At 60.2% G+C, this 19,883-nt stretch overlaps 1 protein-coding gene across 7 annotated transcripts in view; it reads right to left on the bottom strand.

Moving 5' to 3' along the window:
• KDM2B (lysine demethylase 2B) overlaps positions 1-19,883 on the bottom strand; it is a 95,366-nt gene that overhangs the window by 50,375 nt on the left and 25,108 nt on the right. For all 7 annotated transcript variants that reach the window (XM_056107159.1, XM_056107160.1, XM_056107162.1 and 4 more), the window contains 5 exons: positions 17,758-17,851; positions 16,125-16,278; positions 10,161-10,276; positions 5,002-5,128; positions 2,696-3,180 (listed from right to left, as the gene is read on the bottom strand). In XM_056107159.1, coding sequence (XP_055963134.1) covers positions 2,696-3,180; positions 5,002-5,128; positions 10,161-10,276; positions 16,125-16,278; positions 17,758-17,851 — 976 coding nt within the window. The remainder of the gene's footprint in view (positions 1-2,695; positions 3,181-5,001; positions 5,129-10,160; positions 10,277-16,124; positions 16,279-17,757; positions 17,852-19,883) is intronic.

Genomic DNA, 19,883 nt, shown 5'->3' with positions numbered 1-19,883 from the left:
GCAGGTGAAACACGGCCACTGTTCTTCAGGGGAAAAAAAAGTTTGATCCTGTAAAATCTAAAGTAAAATGTAGTCAGGGCTAGAGTCAGGACGTCTCCCAGGGGCTCAGACTTCAAGGCCTGCCCTGGGGCCCAACCTACTGCCACTCTTCAAGGCCACACAACCGTCCATCCCACAACCTTCCCCATTCCCAGAAGGCTTCCGCTCTCTCCAAAGCCCGAACACGGGCAGAGCAGAGACAGCCGCTCTCCTCTCTGCACCTCTGTAAAGCAGAGATAATAAAGCCCGCAGGCTGGGAGAGCTCTGACAAACGTATCTGGAGCCTCAGGTCCTGGCAGCACCCAGAGGCATGACCCCCTGCACGGAGCCAGCTGTGGCCAGACAACTGAAGTGCAAAGGAACATGGCCTCCTCCTCCAGAAGAATGTGTCTGTAACTCATTCACAACATCTGGGGACCCAACAGCAACTAATGATTAAATCACTGATGTAAATATATTGTTTTCATGCTAAGAATCTCTGACGAAACAAAAAAGTCACATGACAAAATTCTAGTTGAAAAAAAAAAAAGCCCAAAGATACATTATTCTGGGGCTAGAAAGACAATATAGTGGGCGTTCGCTTGGCACACAGTCAACTCGGGTTCAATCCCCAGTACCTCAGATGGTCCCCTGAGCCCCACCAGGAGTGAACTCTGATCACAGAGCTGGGAGTATGCCCAGAGCACAGCTGGTGTGGCCCAAAGACAAAAACAGAAAGATAAGGGGGTCCTTAGCACAGAGACCATGAAAGCTCAGGAGTCCAATGGCTCAGGAGTCCAATGGCACACCAAATCCCTCGCAGGTAGGAACATTTTTATAAAACCCCCTTTTTTTTCTTTTTATTTGTTTTCCTTTTTTGGGTCACACCTGGTGGTCAGGGGTTCCTCCTGGCTCTGCACTCAGGAATTACTCCTGGCGATGCTTGGGAACCACATAGGATGCTGTTAATCGAACCTGGGTCGGCCAAGTGCAAGACAAACACCCTCCCCACCGTACGGTTGCTCCAGCTGATTTTTACAAAACTCTTAAGAGAGTCAAGAAGCCTCCAAAAACTGAGAAAAACCAGAGCCAGAAATACAATACAGCAGGCGGGCATTTGCCCTGCACGTGGCCAACCCAGATTCGATCCCCAGCATCCCACGCAGACCGTCCCGCAAACACACCAGGAGTGATTCCTGAGTGCAGACACAGAAGTAAACACTGAGCACACCTGGGTGCTGACAAAAAAAAAAACAAAGGAAAAAACCTGGAAAAAATTAAGCTGGAGCGATAGTACAACAACGGGTAGAGTACTTGCCTTGCCTGCACACAGCCAACCTGGGTTTGATCCCTGGCATCCCATATGGTCCCCGAAAGTCCCACCAGGAGCTGTGCACCACCACAGAACACAGAGCCAGGAGAAAAAGTAAGCACCACATGCGTGACCCAAACACAAAACAAAACTGAAAAAGAAAATTTTTTTGCCTTTTTGGGTCACACCCAGCAATGCACAGGGGTTCCTCCTGGCTCTGCGCTCAGGAATTACCCCTGGGGGTGCTCAGGGGACCATATGGGATGCTGGGAATCGAACCTGGGTTGGCCGCGTGCAAGGCAAACGCCCTACCCGCTGTGCTATTGCTCCAGCCCCGGAAAAAAATTTTTTGAGGGGAAAAATAAAAACGTTTACAAGAAAAGAGGTCTGCTGTATTTTTATAGTGCTGGGGATCAAACCCTGTGCCTCGCACGTACAAGGTAAGTGCGTTATACTGAGCCACCCTCCCCAGGCTGCAGGAGTTTCCCTTCATGGCACCCGTGAGGCTTGAACCAGGGCAAGGGCTGAGGACGGGCAGTTCTGCGGCTCTGGCTCCCCCTGCTGGTGGTGTCTGCCCTGCGTCCCAGGCCTCCGCTCCGCACCGGGAGGGACAGTCGGTGTTTCCACAGCCGCTGGCAGATCCAGTGATGCCACGGGAACAAGTGAACAAGTGAACAGGCCGTTCTAAATCAGACCCAGAGTCTGCGCGGCAGGGACTCGCGGGAGCCCAGGCTGCGAGCTCTGTGCGGCCCCCGTGGACACTTTCGTCAAGTGGTTCCACCAGTTTCTCATCAACCAGGCCTGACCCAGCCACAGAAGGGAACTTCCTCTGTTCCTAGCAAACTTTCAGCTAATATTAAGATCATGATTCCTATGATCCAACACCTGCCAACGTGCCTTCCTAGGCTTGCGACTTGTAACAGCAGCCTTCCCATCGCTGAGGAACTCCTATCCAGCTGCTAGGGCCCAGCTCATACTGCCCTCTGCATAACAGCTCCAGGGAGCAGCCTGGTCCCTGATGTGGGAGGCGTTTCCACTCACTCAGTGCCACCCTTGTCTACACAGCGTGCCAGGGGGTGCTTAGTTCCACACCACAACCCGACTCTAACCTGCTGTAGAGGCAAACTTTGGGAGTGGGAGGAAGAGAGAGACAGGCCGGAACACGAGGTTTGCCCAAGCAGGCCAGGAGCATGACCCCAGATCCAACTGCAGCACGGCGGGCGCCCCGAGACTCCCACCTTCTACAAACATGAAGGAAGAACTGAGTCCACGGGGCTCGGCTACCAAGACACCCACGGCATCTCCCAGGCAGTACCCATCAGAGTCTGCGGACTCACCCACACTGACCAGCCTGGCCCCACCCACCTTCACGCCCTCCAGGAGTGCCTGGGGGTCCTCGATGCCCTCGGGGACGCACTTCTTGTTCTCGGGGAGGGATTCCAGCTTCTCCACCAGTGCTTTCAGTCCCTTCAGCTCGAACTCGGTGAGGTGGGCCCAGCGGGCAGCCACCTCGGGCACGGGAGAGCCAGCAGGCGTCCTGGGGCAGTCAGCAGCGGCAGGGGACCGCACGCTCTCCTCCGACTCGGTGGACAGAGTCCTCTTGAGGAGGCGCAGGGCCGAGGCTTTGGGCTTCTTCCCTGGGGCCTCCTGGTCCTCGGAGGGGCTGCTGGAGGGCGAGGCGCGGCCATCGGCAGGCAGCTTGGGGGCCTGGTCGGTGCCCTCCCCCTCCTCCTCCTCCTCCTCTTCCTCCTCCTCTTTCTCCTCCTGGGGCTGCTGCTCGCAGGACGCCTCCTCCATCTCCAGCCAGGAATCGGATGAGAAGCCGTCTACGCTGGCCTTCCGTGGGGCATCTACAGGGAGAGGCAGGAGTGGTCACAAGAAGAGCGTGCCCTGGTCCCCCTTCACTGGAGGCGCAGTGAACTTGACAATTCCCACAGCCTCCGACTCAGTTCTAGAAGCCCGGGGGCCCGGGGATCAGCGACACAGATTCAGATCCCAGCCCTGGGAGTGCAGAGAGACAATTGGAACTTAACCCGGAGCACTCGCGCTGCATGTGGAAGAGCCCAGCTCAGTCCCCGGAGCACCCCAAACCAGAACCAAGCCAATCTCAGCCCTTCCTAGCTGTGGTTAACCCCAAAGAAGTTGCTTTAACTCTCTGAACGTATCTGCATTTTATTTTATTTTGCAATACACGGATCATTGCATATGAGACATATGCTTTACTGCAAGGACTTGTGCATACGAGACGTAATTCTTTACTGCTGGCCCAGACCCTTGAGCCCCTGTATTTTCTGTTTCAACATATAAAAATCAGGGGCTGGCTCCATCGGACACTGGGCAGGGTGCTCCCCTTGCACGCACGCAGCCAACCCAGGTTTGATCCCTCCCACCCCATATAGTCTCTCAAGCCTGCCAGGAGCACAGAATCAGGAGTAAGCCCTGAGCATCACAGGTGTGGCCCAAAAACAAACATAAAAAGATTAGGCAGGGGCTGGAGCGATAGCACAGCAGATAGGGCGTTTGCCTTGCATGCGGCCAACATGGGTTCGATTCCCAGCATCCCATATGGTCCCCTGAGCACTGCCAGGAGTAATTCCTGACTGCAAAACCAGGAGTAACCCCTGGGCATCACTGGATGTGACCCAAAAAGCAAAAAAAAAAACCAAAATAGGCAAGGAGTTCATGCCCAATTCAATCTGCTTAATCAATAACTGAATAGCAGTACTCATATTTTTTTTAAAAATTTACAAAAAAAAAATAGGAAGAAAGAATATATACGTTATACATAATCTCATTTGTTGAGAAATGTTGGTATGGAGCTGGAGTGGTAGTGTAGGGGGTAGAGTGTCGGCCTTGCACTCGGTGGACCTGGGTTCGACCCTGGCATCCCATATGCTCCCCGAGCACTGCCAGGAGTAATTCCTGAGTTCGGAGCCAGGAGTAAGCCCTGAGCATTGCTGTGGCCCAAAAACAAAAAGGAGGAATGCGCTGCTCTGCAGAGCAATGTCACAGCCAGCGTGCTGGGCATGTGATGCCAGTCAGGACTGAAGCGCCGGGGGGTGGGGGTGGGGGAACCATGACTAACGATGACGTCACAGCAGGGCCCGACTGGCCCCACCCCACTACTCCCAAGCGGGTCACCCCTGCACCGGCACAAAGCTGCCAGCGATGTGGGGAACTGGCTGCAGCCCACAGCCTGCTCCACAGACACAGCAAACAACCCCCAGGTCTGTCTGTTAACAAAAACAGCCGAACGCCCGGGGCCATCACTCAGAGATAAAGCAGGAGAAGCCCCGGGTTTGATCCTCCTGGCATGCTACAGTCCCCAGCACCGCTGGGGGGGGGCAAACATCAAACAAAAAGCAGGATTCTTCACTCGATTCAGCAGCTCCCCACACCCCCACCACACACACACACACACACACACACACAAGCACACGCTCACGCGCGTCCTGTATCTGCCTGCAGCCACCAGCCTGCCACGATTTCATTTCCTGCACATCTGTAGTCCAAGTGAAAGGCTCCTGAGGACGGCTGTCCCTTCAAAAGCGCCCCAAGCTTCTGCCGCGACATTTTGCTTCAAAGGAATTCCAACAGCCACCGTGGGGCCCTGTCCCACTGCAAAAACTGCTTCTGCCCCCACGGTGTGGTCGGCCAGCAGGCGCGCTCACCAATAAGCATGGATTCTCTCTGGTACTCCTGAGTGAGGTAGGACCGCTGAGTCACACAATACACGTAGCGCTCCAAGACATACCAGCACATCTCATAGTAGAAGGGGTAGCGGAATTTGGGCTGCACCTGGAAGCAGACAGGAGTGGGGGTCAGTTTCTGGAGGGCAAAGGTGCAGCGGGAGGGACCGAACAGGTGCGGCAGGGGCGGGGGGGCCTGGGGGTCACTGCCATCTTTGCAAGGGCACAAATGGGGAGAGGAGCAAATGGGGGGGTGGGCTGGAGGGAGGGCAAGAGAGCGACGCTGAAAAGCCGGAGATGGGGCTGGAGCGAGAGCACAGCGGGGAGGGCGTTTGCCTTGCACGCGGCCGACCGGGTTCGATTCCCAGCATCCCACCTGGTCCCCTGAGCACCGCCAGGGGTGATTCCTGAGTGCAGAGCCAGGAGGAACCCCTGTGCATCGCCAGATGTGACCCAAAAACCAAAAAAAAAGAGAAACCAAGAAAAGCCAGAGATACCAGCAGCATGCACAGGCGGAGGAGGAGCGAGTCCCCTGATCTCACACAGGGCCAGCGGTGGGGACCGGCTTGCAGTAAGAAGCTGGAAGAGTGGGTTCCCCCCCTCCGATCGGTGATCTGGGGGTGCCTGCCGCTGCCTAGCCAGGCCAGACACGGGGCTGCTGTGCTCAACCCTGCGTAGACCCTGCTCTCCGGGTACAGGCTGAGACCCACCCCCAAGCCTTACCCCACGGCTACACTGGCATCAGCGTTGGGGGTGGGGGAGAAACGCCTGCTGACCAATGAGGATGAAGAGGGTGCGGTGGCTCCTCCTCCGGGGGCAAGGCCTGGGCTGGGCCCGCCCCCCCCCCACCTTCTTTCTGGAAAACAGGCTTAGGACATCCCACATCCCAACCCGGGGCAGAAGGCCAAACCAAGTCTCTCTCGGGCGTCTCTGTAGAGGTGGGTCACAGGAGGCAGCTCCAGACCTAAGGTGAGGGGCTGGAGTGATAGCACTGCGTTTGCCTTTCATGGGGCCGACTCAGGTTCGATTCCCAACATCCCATATGGTCCCCCGAGCACCACCAGGTGGAATTCCTGAGAACAGAACCAGGAGCTGCACCTTTGCACCGCCGGGTGTAACCCAAAAAGCAAAAAAAAAAAAAAAAAAAAAAAAAAAGAAGACCTAAAGTGAGGAGACGAGAAGGAGAAGGGCAAGCCAAAGGCCACGGCCCAATAAGTCTCCAGAAACTACAGCCTGTGTGAAGGGGGCGGGTGCGTCCTGCCCACCCCGCCAGCCCTCGTGCAAGCAAGGGTGTGCCTGCCTCCTACAGAGACCCCCCCTCCTTACCGCTCCTGTCCCCCAGGGAACTCAGGGCCCAAACAGTAACTAAGCCCTGCTGCTCCCAGAGGCACCCCTATAGTTAAGAAGGGAAACACAAGCCACCAGGAGGTGTGGGGGGGGAGGGGTGGGGGGCGGAGGGGCCTCTCCATTCCGAGGCCTACTCCTGCTTCTCTCAACACCCCAGCTCAATGCTTCCAGAATGCTTTAGACGAGAGTGGAAGGAAGAAGTGTGGTCGAATTTCTGTTCAGAGGCCCAGCGCCCAGCGCCCCGCAGCCCAGGTCCCTCGCCCTGCCTCCCTCGTTTCATCTGCACAGTGGGTCTGTCCGGTGGATGGGATGGTTCGCAATGAAATCCTGCATGCTTTCGAGCTGGCGGGAGGCGGATGCATGGAACGGTTTCCCTGGCCCCAGCTACGTTCCCGAGAACTCCCGTTCCCCTTGCTGGCCCATGCTCGGCCCTTCTGAGGGGCTACACAGTCTCCCCGGAACTTAAACACAGAGAGGGGCTCTTCATCCGAGGCAGACTCAGACCTCAGTGAGAAGGGGTTTGTGGGTGGGAACCCTCGGCCTCACCCCACTCCACAACAAGGATTTTGAATGATTTTTGAAGCGAATCGCCAAATACCTACAGAAAAGGCCAACAGCTGGCAAACCCCAATCAGTCACCTCCAACCCGGGCTTCATGGCTCCGAGAACTCAAGTTGGTTTTGACTTTACAAATTGGGGGAAACCATCTTGCACCCCTTGATTTCAAGGGGCTATTGCATGCTGTCTGAAGATCCTTCTAGACTTGGAGGAAAAATATTTATGTTTTGGCTGCATTTCAGGAGGAAAGGAAGTCTCCCTTTTTGTTGCTGAACCCAAGGGAAACCAGCGAGAGGGGGAACAAATGCTGATGAAGGAATTCCTATTTTTAAAAAAAAATTTGTTTTTTTTAATTTTTTTTTTTCCAAGAGAGTACTACAGGAAACAAAATTGGCGAAGAATTGACTTACAAACGGGTTGTCGCCTTCCACCCGTCGCCTTCAAAAGGTTTCGGCCACATGCCCGAGGACATTAAACACACAATTGCTCAACATTATTTGTGGACACAACTGGAGCCTGGCCAAAGTTTCGTTCGAGAGCAATCCAGAAAGTCAGGCATGGCCGTCCCAGGGCTCTGCTCAGGCCGGGAGGGGAACTCAGCCCAGGCGACTGTGCATAGGGAGGAGGTCGAGGGGGCCTCCGGGTTCCTAAAAGCTGGCTGAGGCCTCTCGGCACCGTGGGGGGCCCAGCTCTCAGTGACTTGGAAAACTAAAAGAGGATGGACAGAAGTGTGATCAAATTTGTTTTTCTCCTGGAAAAAAAAAAAAGTCAATGGGGAGAAAAAATAAATAAATAAAAGTAAAAACCCCAATGGAAGGGAAACGGTGAGAGGCAATTACTGGCAGTTTCCAGATAGATTCTCTGGCTGGGAGCGAAAGGCTGACGTCGTTACCTTTCCCGAGAAAGCTGCTCACTAAAGCCATTGGGAAAAAAAAGATCAATGTCAGAATGAGCATCTCCTCAGCCTCACCCTTCCCTTATCAACCTCACTGGAGTTAAAAATACACCCCAGACTTGTTGAGACACTCTCTCGGCAACAAGCGGCACGTGGCGGGGTGTCGCATCCCCCCCGCGCCCCCCCACCCCTCCGTCCCCCTAGGCTCTCAGCGACCTCTCCTCACCGCGCGCAGAGCACCCAACCCGCAACGCTTCGATCCCCAGCCGACACCGGGGCCCAGGGGTCCTCTGGTCCAGAGGGGAGGTGCCCCTGCTCTCCCTCAGACCCCCGGCCCCACGCCAACCCCGGGGCCCACACAGAGCCGGCATCCCCCGTGCCCCCAACTCCACTCGGCCACTTGGCTTCCAAGCCACGCCAGGTTGTTTGGACTCTTGGAAAAAAACACCCTTCCCAAACGGCCGTAACCCTGAGAGGGCTCCCAGGGCTGTGAAGAATTGAGCTGTAGCGGGCTGACAAGGCGCCCTGGCATCTCGGTCGCCTCCCGACTCTCCCCCCCCCCCCCCCCCCCCTGCACCATCTTTTGTCTGCTTTGGCTCCTAAGACATAAACAATCGGGCCTTGTAGCCAAGCTCTCTCCAAAGACCAGAAATCAAAGCAGATTAACAGGCTGCTGCTGGGTCGGCCCAGCCGGGGCCTCCCCCATCTACATGCTTGGGGGGTTTAGGGGACTGGGGAGGGGGGCCTGATAGCCGGGATTCCACAGGGGCTCACTCGGCTCCATTACCTCTTCTGCCTCCCACCCAGGCGAGGGGGCTGGGCCCGAAATCAGCCAGATCTAGCCGGAGATAGGCCGGCTGCGATCGGGTTTCCCTGGGGGAGGGGGCCGGTCCTGGAACCCCAGCCAGCCTCTGGCTTTCAGGAATTGCCTCAAAAGCTGCAGTGAAGCTGTGTGCCGGCCCGGCTGGACTCCTTTCCATCCCACACCTCGCGGCAGCTCCCCAACGGGCCCCCGGCTCCAGGGCAGCCAAAGAACAGCTGGCCGGAGCCCCAGACGGCGCGTGGGCCAGACTTGCAGCCCGCGGCCCCCACACACCGTGCCTTCCTCCTGCTCGCCCTGGGTCACGGAAGGGGTAGGCTGCTAGGGTTTCCTCCACGTCCACAGACCAGCACAAGCCTGCACACCTAGCAGCCCGGGAGATGCACATTCTCCCACACTCCAAGCCCCTACCCACCCCCCCAGCCCCGGGCAAACCAGAATGAAACCCATGAAGGTCGAACGCTAAAAACATCAGGGACACACACAGTGACTGAGACTGGCATGGTCCCCAGCAAACCAAAATGAGAACGGAAGAGAGAGAAGGGGTGAGGGGTGCAGGCAGGGCAGGTTCGCAGAGGCCTGGCAGGCGGGATTCTACAGCCCCTCCTCAGAAAGGCGGGGAGCACCCTCTGAGGTTCTGAGCACACAGACCCTGGAAACACGACGCAGAGACCACGCGTGGCAGTTCCCTGCTGGTGCCACCCCTGCACAAGGAAGCTGCCGGCAAACGGGCAGGCAGGGCCAGGAGGCCTCACAACGCTGCGTCCCTGCTAGATTCAGCTGAAGTAACAGCTGTTTCACGCGGGAGGAGGCCGGGGGACACTCCTGGTGAGTCGCTGCCCAACAAGGAACAGGGTCTGCCGTCATGGAACCAGGGTCACACACGAGCCTTGTGACCTGCAGGTGGGTGCCACCCCAGCCCCCGACAGCGACTTCAGGGCTATGAAAGCCCCCCAATAGGAAAGAGGAAATAAAAATTCTGAGTAACTGTGAAAACAAAAGGAGGAACAGACCTTCCCCTGGCCGGGTTCCCCCCTGGCCTGCCCGGGTCGTGGCCGGGCGCCAGCGGGCAGCGTGCGGGCACTCGGAGCAGAGGGGGGCCGAGATGCAGCCTCATCTCCCGCTGTGGGACGTGTGAAACTCCGGGTCTGAGGCTGCCCCACCGGCACCGCGCCAGGAAAACACTGGACGGAACCAGACCCCAGAGGCCGTCCACGGGGCGACCGCCTGGTTTCCCCGGGACATCGCGTCACAACCGGGGTCCCCCGCAGACGCCAAGCCAAGACCTGCCCTTCCTTCCAGGGCCCAGCCAAATTCCCCCCACTCCCTGTGTCCCCTCTGACTCGTGGCTGAGAGTTTCTGGTACTTTCTCAAGAAACTTCCTCTGCCACGGAAGCCGTGGGAAGTAGGGTCTGGCTGGGGAGCACAGGCGCTCCTGCGCTCTTGCAGAGGGGGGGTCCCTCGCAGGCACCCCTGCCCTGCAGCCCCGGAAGAGAGGCCGAGGGGGTGAGAGGCGCTTACCCGCGTCCTGTCCTCGATCTCGTAGATACGCAGCTGCATGGGCACGTTGAAGCTGTGCAGGATGTTTCCGCCGAACACCAGGGAGTCTACGGGGGTGTAGACCGCATGGATCCAACCTGCGGTGGGAGGGGTCAAAGGCCAGGTGTGCCGGAGCCCGCGGGGGCAGCCCTGGGGAGCTCGGCTGGGAGAAGCCTGGTCGGGGAGCCGAGGGAGTCAGGTGAGCAGCCGAGGGGGCCAGGCGGGCAGCCACCCCCTCTCCCCCAGCTAGATCTGTGCCAATCAACCACCACTTTTTTTTTGTCTGGTTTGGGGGTCTTACCCGGCAGTGCTCAGGGCTGACCCCTGGCTCTGCACTCAGGGATCACTCCTGGCAGGATCAGGGTGCCGGGGATTGAACCCGGGCCAGCCGCATACAAGGCCAGCGCCCTGCCTTATCTCTCCATCCTGGCCTCCCGGTCCTTGACAACAGAAAACAGGCAGGCCCGGGAGATAGTAGAGGGGTCAAGGCACTTGCCCTGCCTGTGGCCAGCCCCAGTGTGAGCCCCAACACCTCCCGGTTCCGAAGGACACCAGGGCTTAATCCAGAGCAGAGGCGGGGTAGCCCAGAGCACTGCAGGGTGTGGCCCGAATCCCGCCCCGCCCTCCAGAAACAGGATCAGGCGGTTCCTCTCCCCAGGCCACCTGGTGGGGGGAGACGACCCCCTCCCGCCCAAGAGCCTTTTCATCATTCCAGCAGGATCACAAAGGTCACGGGCCAGCAAGGCCTGAAGTCCCAGCTGGGCGCGGGTCTAGGCCCAGCGAGGCCATCTCAGCACCCGCCCCCGGCCAATGCTGCGTCTTCCAGGGGAACATCCCGATTCCCCAGAGCCGACCCTCAGGCTCACTCACCCCACCTGGCCGCAGACGGGGGGGGGGGGGGGGGGGGGGGGGGGGGGGGGGGGGGGGGGGCTGGTCAGGGCCCAGAGCCGGGAGTCGCGCCACTGGGTTCAAGGACAGTGAGAAGCACCTGGGCCACCACTAATCGTGAGGGAGGGAGGGACCCCCGGGGCTCAGGATGGGGGTGGGTGGGGCTGAGACAAGCCACAGCTGATAAGTGCAGGCACTTAGAATTCTGGGGTAGTGCTGGGATTGGGGAAGGGGCGGGGATCTCAGGGGACGGAACCAGGCGCCCCCTCGGAACCAGGCGCCCCTCATACGGGGCCACAGCCCATCCCACGGGCACCTCCGCGGCAGCCGAGACACTGCAGGGTCCTCAGATGCAAAAGGGGAGCAGACCACGGTCCCCCCCGGGCCCAGTCCCCCGCCTTCAGTTTGCTGGCTCGGAGGGAGATGCACCGCCATCCTTCAGCCTCTTCGCTCAGATAAGCAGCCCAGCCCCAGCCAAGACCCCCATGGACAAAAGTCACATGGGGGGGGGGCGTTTTCACAGACGTACCTGGAAAGCCACTGCAAGGGGGAGTGGGGGGGGTCCAGGGCCTCCTTCCAGGCTCCGTGCAGTGAACCCCCAAGTCTCAGCATCCACACCTGCACTGACTGCTCCCCTTCAGCCCTGTGCCCAGTGACCCCCGCAGTCCCCGGGTGACCCTGTTTCCCAGCCACACCCCCGAAGGGTGGCTGGCTGGCCACTCCCGGGACCCTTTCCCACAGTGAGACCTGGGCCACCCCAAATGCAGGAGCAGGTGGGGGCCAGAAGGAAATGAAATATGGACACTCAAAGCCCCATTTCTGGGTGCCATGGGGACCCCGAGTCCCTGGGGACCAAAGCGAGGCAGGACACAGCCGGGGGAAGTAGGGGGCTGAAGTCCCGCGTTCCCCAGCCTAGGACACCCCCTCCCCTAGAGATAAACACCCCACTTGCATCGTTACCCCGTTTCCCCAGTGTGGGGGCAAAGAGGTTAACAGCAGAGGTTCTGTACATCTAGATACTGGAGAGGTTCTAGAACCTTCTGCTGCTCTCGTCCCCATGTATTAGAGCCCCTGCAGCCAAAGGCCTGGCATCCTGCAGACACAAGAGCCTTCGTGAGCCCCATCCGGGCAGACCCTCCAGCTCCTCAGGGCACCCCAGGAAGCCCGCGAGCAGGTGTCCGGGGAGGGAGGCGGCTGGGAGGCCAGTACCTGCGTCCTGTCAGGACTGGGGTCACCCCCCGACATGGCAATTCGGGGGAACAGGCCCGACCCTACTGTCCGGCCAGTCTCACCCACACCCCCAACGTTCAGAAATGAGGACCCTCCCCCAGGCTTCCCGGCCGCCTGACGCTCGCTGGTGGGCAAATCCCAAATGACACTGCGGTCGCATGCCAGAGGGCGCTGGCTACTTCCTCCACAGGCAACCCCAAGTCCTGGTGAGCCAGATGCTGCCTGGGCGAGCACTGTGGCTGGGGCCTGGGAGCTGACACTAGGGAAAGCTGGACCTGAGGCAAACTGACTGAGAAAGGGAGATTTCGCCTGAGGCCTGCACTGCTTCCTGCTAGGGACAAAGAAGCCGCCCTCCACCTCTCGCCCCCTCCCTCTCGCCCTTTCCCCCACCCTCTCCCTCTTATCCTAGGAGGCTGGAGTCTAGGACAGAGCGCTATAGACACAGCAAAGTCAGGCCGCTTTCCACCCCCCCCCTCGCTGTACTGCTCCCATTTCACAGAGGGTGCCACTGAGGCCCACGTCCCAGGCCACGGCCAAAGCGCCTGGTGACTGCTCAGCTGGCCAAGCACTCTCCTCCCCGGGCAGCTCTGGGTGCGAGGCCGGGTGGAAAGCAAGCCGCAGGCAGCCCCAAGTCCTGGCTCCAGACTTCTGAGCACCACATCCTGGGCGGCACTGGCTGCCAGGATCTCGGGCCAGAAGGAATCTGACTAACACCCTCTGCGCTGCCCTCTTTGCCAAGTGCTTCACTCACAAAGCTCAGCGGAGAGTCAACTCCCCCACAGTCAGAGGGACCAAAGGGGACCAGATCCCCCAGGCACACAGGAACCCAGCAACAATGCAGCTTATCGGACCCTGGCCCTGCCCTGCAGCAGCTGGGCCTTTGGGCCTTGGCCCAGCAGCTCATTTTTTTGTTTCTGCTTTTGGTTTTTGTCTTTTTGGGGTCACACCTGTTGATGCTCAGGGAATACTCTTGGCTCTGCACTCAGGAATTATTCCTGGAGGTGCTGGGGGGACGCTATGGGATGCTGGGGATCGAACCCGGGTCGTTCACTGCAAGGCAAACGCCCTCCCAGCTGTAGGATCGCTCCAACCCTCTAAAGCAGCTCATCTCTTTGGGCCTCAGAAACCTTTTCGTTTTTGGTTCTGTATCCGGTTGTGCTCAGCACTCGGAGATCCTGTGGTACAGGGTACCAGGCCCGACCTCCTGAACACACAGCATGAACCGCAGCCCACTGGGCCATCTCTCTGGGCCCCCGGGAACCCTTTCGCGAGTGTAAGGCAGGAGGATAAGCTTCTCCCGACGTACTTAGAAGATAAGTGATATGCCCAGAATCCGCGCTGCTCAGGAACGTGTGTTAATGGTCGTGATTAACGAGCCTTCACTGAGGCTGCCTGCTGGCCCAGGCGGCCAAGACCAAGACAAAGCCCAAGATCAAGGCGAGGCCTTCGCGGCTAGACTTCCTGTTCCTGGGACAGACTTCACCTCCCTGCAGCTGGGACCTCTCCTGGCTTCCCAAAGCAAGGGCTTTAGAGAGAACGCCCCAGGAAGTCCCCGTTTCTCAGCCCTGGACTCTCCCTTCTCCCTTGGAAGTGGAAATGACACCCCTTGGCCTCGCGGAGGTCTGGGCCAGCTCAAAAAGGACAAACCCCACACCCTCCCCTTTCTCCTGGTTCAAGGGTCTTCCTCCTCCGGGCAGCTTTCTGGACTGTCTATGGAGAAGGCCTGAAGAACTGCCACACCCAACACCTAGCTCAAACCCTTCACCTTCTCATGGAACAACACTAGGGGACATCTGGTTGGCCATTTTTTGTCTTCGTGGCGGGCTGCTTCTTAGTGCTCCCAGGAATTCTTAGTTAACCAGCCGACAGTTCAAAGTGAGAGCACCCACACGTGCAAGGCCTCTCAGTGCTGGGGTCACGGGGTCCCCCAGTGGTACTCAAGGAGCGACCCAGGACCTGCTCCAAGGAGCTCAGGGTACCACGCAGTGCCGGGCTCCCATCCAGCTGTTCTGCACGCAAGCCTGCTCTCAGCCCCCGGAGCTCTCTCTGCCCCCAGGTTAGGGTTTTTGGGTTTTGTGGTGGTGGTGGTGGTGGTTTGGGGGGGTCACACCCAACAATGCTCAGGGGTTACTCCTGGCTCTGCACTCAACAATCACTCCTGGCAGTGCTCAGAGGACCGTATGAGATGCCAGGGATCAAATCCAGGTTGGCAAACACTCTACGCACTGTATACCGTTGTTCTGGGTAGGAAAAATATAGGCTGGGTGGGGAGATGCTCAAAGGACTGAACACACACCTTGAATCTTAAATACAGAGGCCGCAGGTTCAATCCCCAGCACCTCATGGTCCTGAGAACCACCAGGTCCAAGTCCGCAAAACATGGAACCACAAGCAGCCCCCAGCATGGCTGGTAAGTGTGGCGCCCCAAAAAACAAAAACGAAAACAAAACCCTCCAAGCTATCACCCTCTGTGCCTCCCAGTCTTACTGAACCTCACTGGCCCATGAAGTCAGTGCCTGAGCCCACAGAACCTGTCCTGCAAGGGGACACACATCACTCCCAGCAAACCCACTCGGGACCCTTAGGGACACTGTCTCTGCGGGGGTCACTCTGGGTCCCTCCTCAGGTCAGCTCCGGTACAGCTGCTCCCCCGCTTCTAGTCTGCACATCTCCCTCCACCGTAGGATGGGGGGAGTCACCCTAAAGTCCATCTGCTGAAGGAGGCGGGGAGGCCTCTTGGGCAGGAAGGGGAGCACCGTGGAGAGTTCCACAGCCGAGCCCTAACCTGCCCCCCACAGAGGATTCGGGATAGTCGAGGCCTAGAAAGGTCAAAAAGAAAACCAGAATCGGGGACCGGAGCGATAGTACAGCGGGGAGGGTCTTTGCCTTGCACACAGCCAACCCAAGATCGATCCCCGCCATCCCGTGTGGTCCCAGAGCACCGCCAGGATCCCGAAGTGCAGAGCCAGGAGTCACCCCTGAGGATCGCTGAGTGTGGCCTAGAAACAGACCAGAGAATGAGGTAACCTGCGGCCGAGCGATAGCACAGCGGGGAGGGCGTTCGCCTTGCACGCGGCCAACCCAGGTTCAATCCCCAGCATCCCATATGGTCCCCCGAGCTCCGCCAGGAGTAATTTCTAAGTGCAGAGCAGTGCATACCCCTGTGTATCGCCAGGTGTGACCCAGAAAGCAAAAGAAGAAAAGAAAGTGAGGTGTGGGACCCAGTCTCCCGCGCGCGTGCATACTCCCCGCCCCAAAACAGCTCCCAGGGACAGCCAGCCCTGCTGGGCATCCCTGCTGATGAGGCTGGGGCTCAGAGAGGGGCAGCCCCCAGGCCATCCCTCAGGGGTACCAGGTCATTAGTGTCGCGTTAACTTTGGGGGGAGTGGTTCGGGCCACACCTAGAGGCACTCAGGCTTATCCTGGCTCTGCCCTCAGGGATCAGTCCTGATAGGGCCGAGGGGAACAGAGGATCCCGCAAGCAAGGCCAGCGCCCTGCCTCCTATTCTGTTTCTTGGCCCCAACGGAAACGTTTTGTTTGGCTTCATTTGGGGACGGTGCCCTGAGATGCTGGAGGTGCTTGGGGGACCCCGTGGGGTGCTGGGGATCAACCTCACGTCAGCCCCAGGGTCCTACCCCCTGACCAGCCCCAAGTCACCTCTTTATCTCCCTGTCCCTCTGAGTAAGGCTCAGAACCGCTGCCAGCCCTGGCCTCCGGGACCGCCAGAGAAAGCCCCGGCTTCCTCCCGGGGAGGGGACAGGAAGTCTTCCTGTCTGAGGCTGCTCCTCCCAGGAGGGCCCAGCGCGCAAGGCTGCGCCAGAACCTACCGGAAGGGATGAAGAAGGTGTAGCCCTGCTTCAGCTCGATCCTCTGGCAGCGCTCCACGCGGTCCCCCAGGAAGATGTCGCTCTGCTTGCCCGACAGCACCCACTCCTCGTACAGCGCCAAGTTGTGCAGGGTCGGGGGGATCAGCCAGAAGATCTCGGGTGGGGGGAGGGAGACGCAGCTCCAGATGGGCCAGAGCTGGCTTCTGCCCCGGCTCTGTCCCCTGACCCCACCCCCCCAGGCGGTCTAGGGCTCTGGGGGCCTGGGGGGCCCTTTCCCTTTCAGGAGACCCCAGAGGGCGGCGCAGGGTGGGGAGACGTCCAGGCTGGGATGACTTTCCTTCACCTGAGTCCCAGCTTGCTGGGGAGGTGGAGGCAGGAGCGATAAGATGACCGGGAGAGCCCAGTGCACGCCCTCTGCAGAGTGACCTGCACAGGCTGACCTCCCACCCACCACAAGGGCAAACAAAGGCACAGGCATGCCCAGACGGCACCGCTCGTGGCCCCACACACAAGAGGCCAGAGCTTTCCCAACGCCGGACGTCACGGCCAGCCTGAGCCTGCCCCTAACGTCCAGCAAACTGGAACCCAACATGCACCTTCCACGTTGGAATCCCCCCAACCCCCAGCTGGGATGTGTGTCCCTTCCCTTCATTTTATGGGGTTCCAGTTTCTCTAGCCCAATTATTTTTTTTCTTCTGGTTTTGGGCTTGGGGGGCCACACCCGGCAATGCCCAGGGCTCACTCCTGGCTCTGCACTTAACAGTTACTCCTGCTCAGGGAACCACAGAGGATGCAGGGGATCGAACCCAGGTCAGCCACATGCGAGGCAAGAGCCCCTACCTGCTGTCTATCACTGTAGCTTTTTTTTTTTTTGCTTTTTGGGTCACACCTGGTGATGCACAGGGGTTACTCCTGGCTCTGCACTCAGGAATTACTCCTGGCGGTGCTCAGGGATGCTGGGAATCGAACCCGGGTTGCCCGCGTGCAAGGCAAACGTCCTACCCGCTGTGCTACTGCTCTAACCCCATCACTCCAGCTTCTAAATAACACTATTTTTATAACGATCTGCAGTGGGGCCGGGGCAATCACTCCAAGGCCAGAGAACACACCTGGCCTGTGTGACTCGCCCTCAGGTGCCTGAGCACCCCTAAGGGAGGCCACAGTTTAAACAAAATAACAAAAAAATCTCTTGGAACCAGAGATGCAAAAGTACAGAGGGGAAGGCACTTGCCTTGCATCCTGCCGGCCTGAGTTCAAATCCCCAGCACCATATATGGTACCAGAGTCAGAGATCAATCCAGAACACAGAGACAGAAACAGTCCCTGAGCACTGCCGGATGAGTCACACACACTACACATTCCTTATCCCAAAAAAAAAGAAGGAAAGAGAAAGGAAAAAATCTCCGGAGCAACAAGGAAAGGAAACCCAAGGGGCCCAACCTGGAGCTGAAATCTGGTCTGGGCGCCGAGAACATGTGGCCGGGTTGTCACTAAGACAAATCACCGTCCAGTTGACCTTTCCCTGGCAGAGGGAGGCGGTGGCCCCAGGGTGGCCCTGAACAGGCAGGACCAGGCTGGTGGGAAGTGGGGACAGACAGAGGGAACAGAGGGAAGAGGAGTGGGGGGCGCTTACCTTCCCTCCCCGGAGCACATGGTACCACACGGACGTCCCGCCGAAGTCGATGTGGAAGTCGGTGAAACAGCCCTTCACGCTCATCAGACAGTACCTGCGGGCGCCGGCCAGGGCAGTGCTGATGGTGGGGGATTTTCTTGCTTTTTTTTTTTTCAAACCCAAATGGAATCGGAGTTCCCCAAGGGGGAAGCCCCCGAGATCGGGTGACAAACTTCAAGCAGTGGCCAGTTGCCCTCAGCGCCGGGGGAGGCACTTCCTCTGCTCCCCACGGCTCTCGAGCCTCCGAACCCCCGTTTCCATCCAAGCCAGAGGTGGGGCTGCCTGGCTCTGCAGCCCTCCGGGGCCACTGGGCCCCCTGCCTGGCTGTCCCTGGCCAGAGCCCCTCCCGCTCCGCACTGGGCCAACAATTCTGCACTGAGCCACTGAGGCTCCCCGAGGCCCCGAGAAGCTGGCAGTCCTCACCCCCTGCCCGCTGAACGGGAAGCAGCGGCCCGAGCAGCCGCCACAAAGAACACGGCAGCCAAGCAGGAATGCGCAGAACCCGGGAACTGGGATCTCCGGGCACGGGGCACCGCGGGGGCAAGAGGGCTGCTGGCGGGCTGGCTTCAGTTGGGGTGATGAAAATGTTTCCAAACTCTGGCCGCACAGCTCTGGAAAACGGGAGCCAAGCCACTCCACGGTGCACTTGCAATGGATGAACGGGACGGGATTCCTACCTCCTCGGAACTGCTCAAGACGGCGAGAAAATCGGAAAGAGATTCAGAGCCGACCTGGGGGTGGGGGCGCTGGGGCGGGTGGGAGGCGGGGGGCTGCCGGACAGAGTGGAGGGAGAGGAGGGGTCCAGCCCCTCGGAGCCCCAGATAAGCCGCCCTCCCTTCCCGCCAGGAACGCCAAGCCCCTCCTCCCATGCTCACAGCTGCCCTCCGAGGGGTGGGCAGAGCTGGTGCAGGCGGGGGACAGGGCAGGTCTCCAAGTCCAGGCCTGGCCGACAGGGTGCGGGGAGCCCCCCACCCCCTACCTCTTCCAGCAAAAGCCACGGGGGGGACCGGGCCGGGCCTCCAGCACCTTGACACCTGGGGGGGGGGGGGGCCCTGCGCGCCCCGCTTACCCACTGACCTCTTTCCCGCGGCACTTTGCTTTTCCAGGGGTTGGGGCCGAGGGGAGGAGCGGGCGGGGCCGGGCAGGGAGGAGCCCGCAGCGCCCGCCCGAGTGCGGATCGCGGGAAGGGGGGCGTGGAGGCCGCACGGGGAGGAGGCCGGGGACGGGGGCTCGGGGCCTGCCCTCCCGCCCTCCGCCGTGGGCGCCTCACATTCAGGTGGACTCGGCTCGCCGAGATGCGGGCGGCGTGCCCGTCCCGGCCCCGGATAGGCTGCGCGGGGCCCTGGCATGTGTGTGCGCGCGCTGGCGAATCAGGAGGCGCCCGCCCCGGAGCCCGCCCGCTGCCTAGCAACGCGGCCAGGGGCGCCGTTGACAGCGCAGGACGCGGCCGTCACGAAGGCAGGCGCGGGCCGGGCTGCGGGCGCTGGGCGGGACGCGGCGCCGGGGGTCTCCGGCCGGACCCCGCGGGCCCTGCTGCCCTCCGGCCTCGCAGCCCCGTTCGGAGTACTAGCCCTCGCGCTCCGGGAGCACCTCTCGGGGATTTTCTCCTCCTCCTCCTCCTCCTCCTCCTTCTCCTTCTTCGTTCCCGTTTTCCGACCCTCAACCGCGGTCCCCACCCTCCTCCCCTCCAGCCTCGCGGGAGCCCCGAGGGAGAACAAGCCGGCGGGGTGCAGCGCGGATGGGTGCGCAGGGCTGGGGCGCCGGCCCCGCCCGCGGGGACCCCCGCCGCCTGCCCCCGCCCCGAGCCCCCGGCTCCCCGGCACGTGCGCCAATCGCGCACCCCCGGCGGCGGCGGCGGCTGGCGGGGAAAGTTCTCCAAGTTCAGCGGCGCCGGCCGCATCCGCCGCGGCCCGGAGTGGGGGGCGGGGGCCGGGGCGCCCCTTCCAGGCCCGCCTCCTCCTCCGCGGAGGCCCCTCCCCGCCCTCGTTCCCCGCGCCCGGCTGGGGTCGCCCCCCCGCGGCGCGCAGGCAGCCCGGTGGCCGCGGCTTTGTCCCGGGCGGGCGGGCGGGCGGGCTCCGGCGCCGCCT

The sequence above is a fragment of the Sorex fumeus genome, unplaced genomic scaffold (genome assembly GCF_029834395.1).
Source record: "Sorex fumeus unplaced genomic scaffold, SorFum_2.1 ptg000155l, whole genome shotgun sequence".
In the NCBI taxonomy this organism is placed as follows: Eukaryota; Metazoa; Chordata; class Mammalia; order Eulipotyphla; family Soricidae; genus Sorex; species Sorex fumeus.
This window is presented reverse-complemented; position numbering and strand designations above follow the sequence as displayed.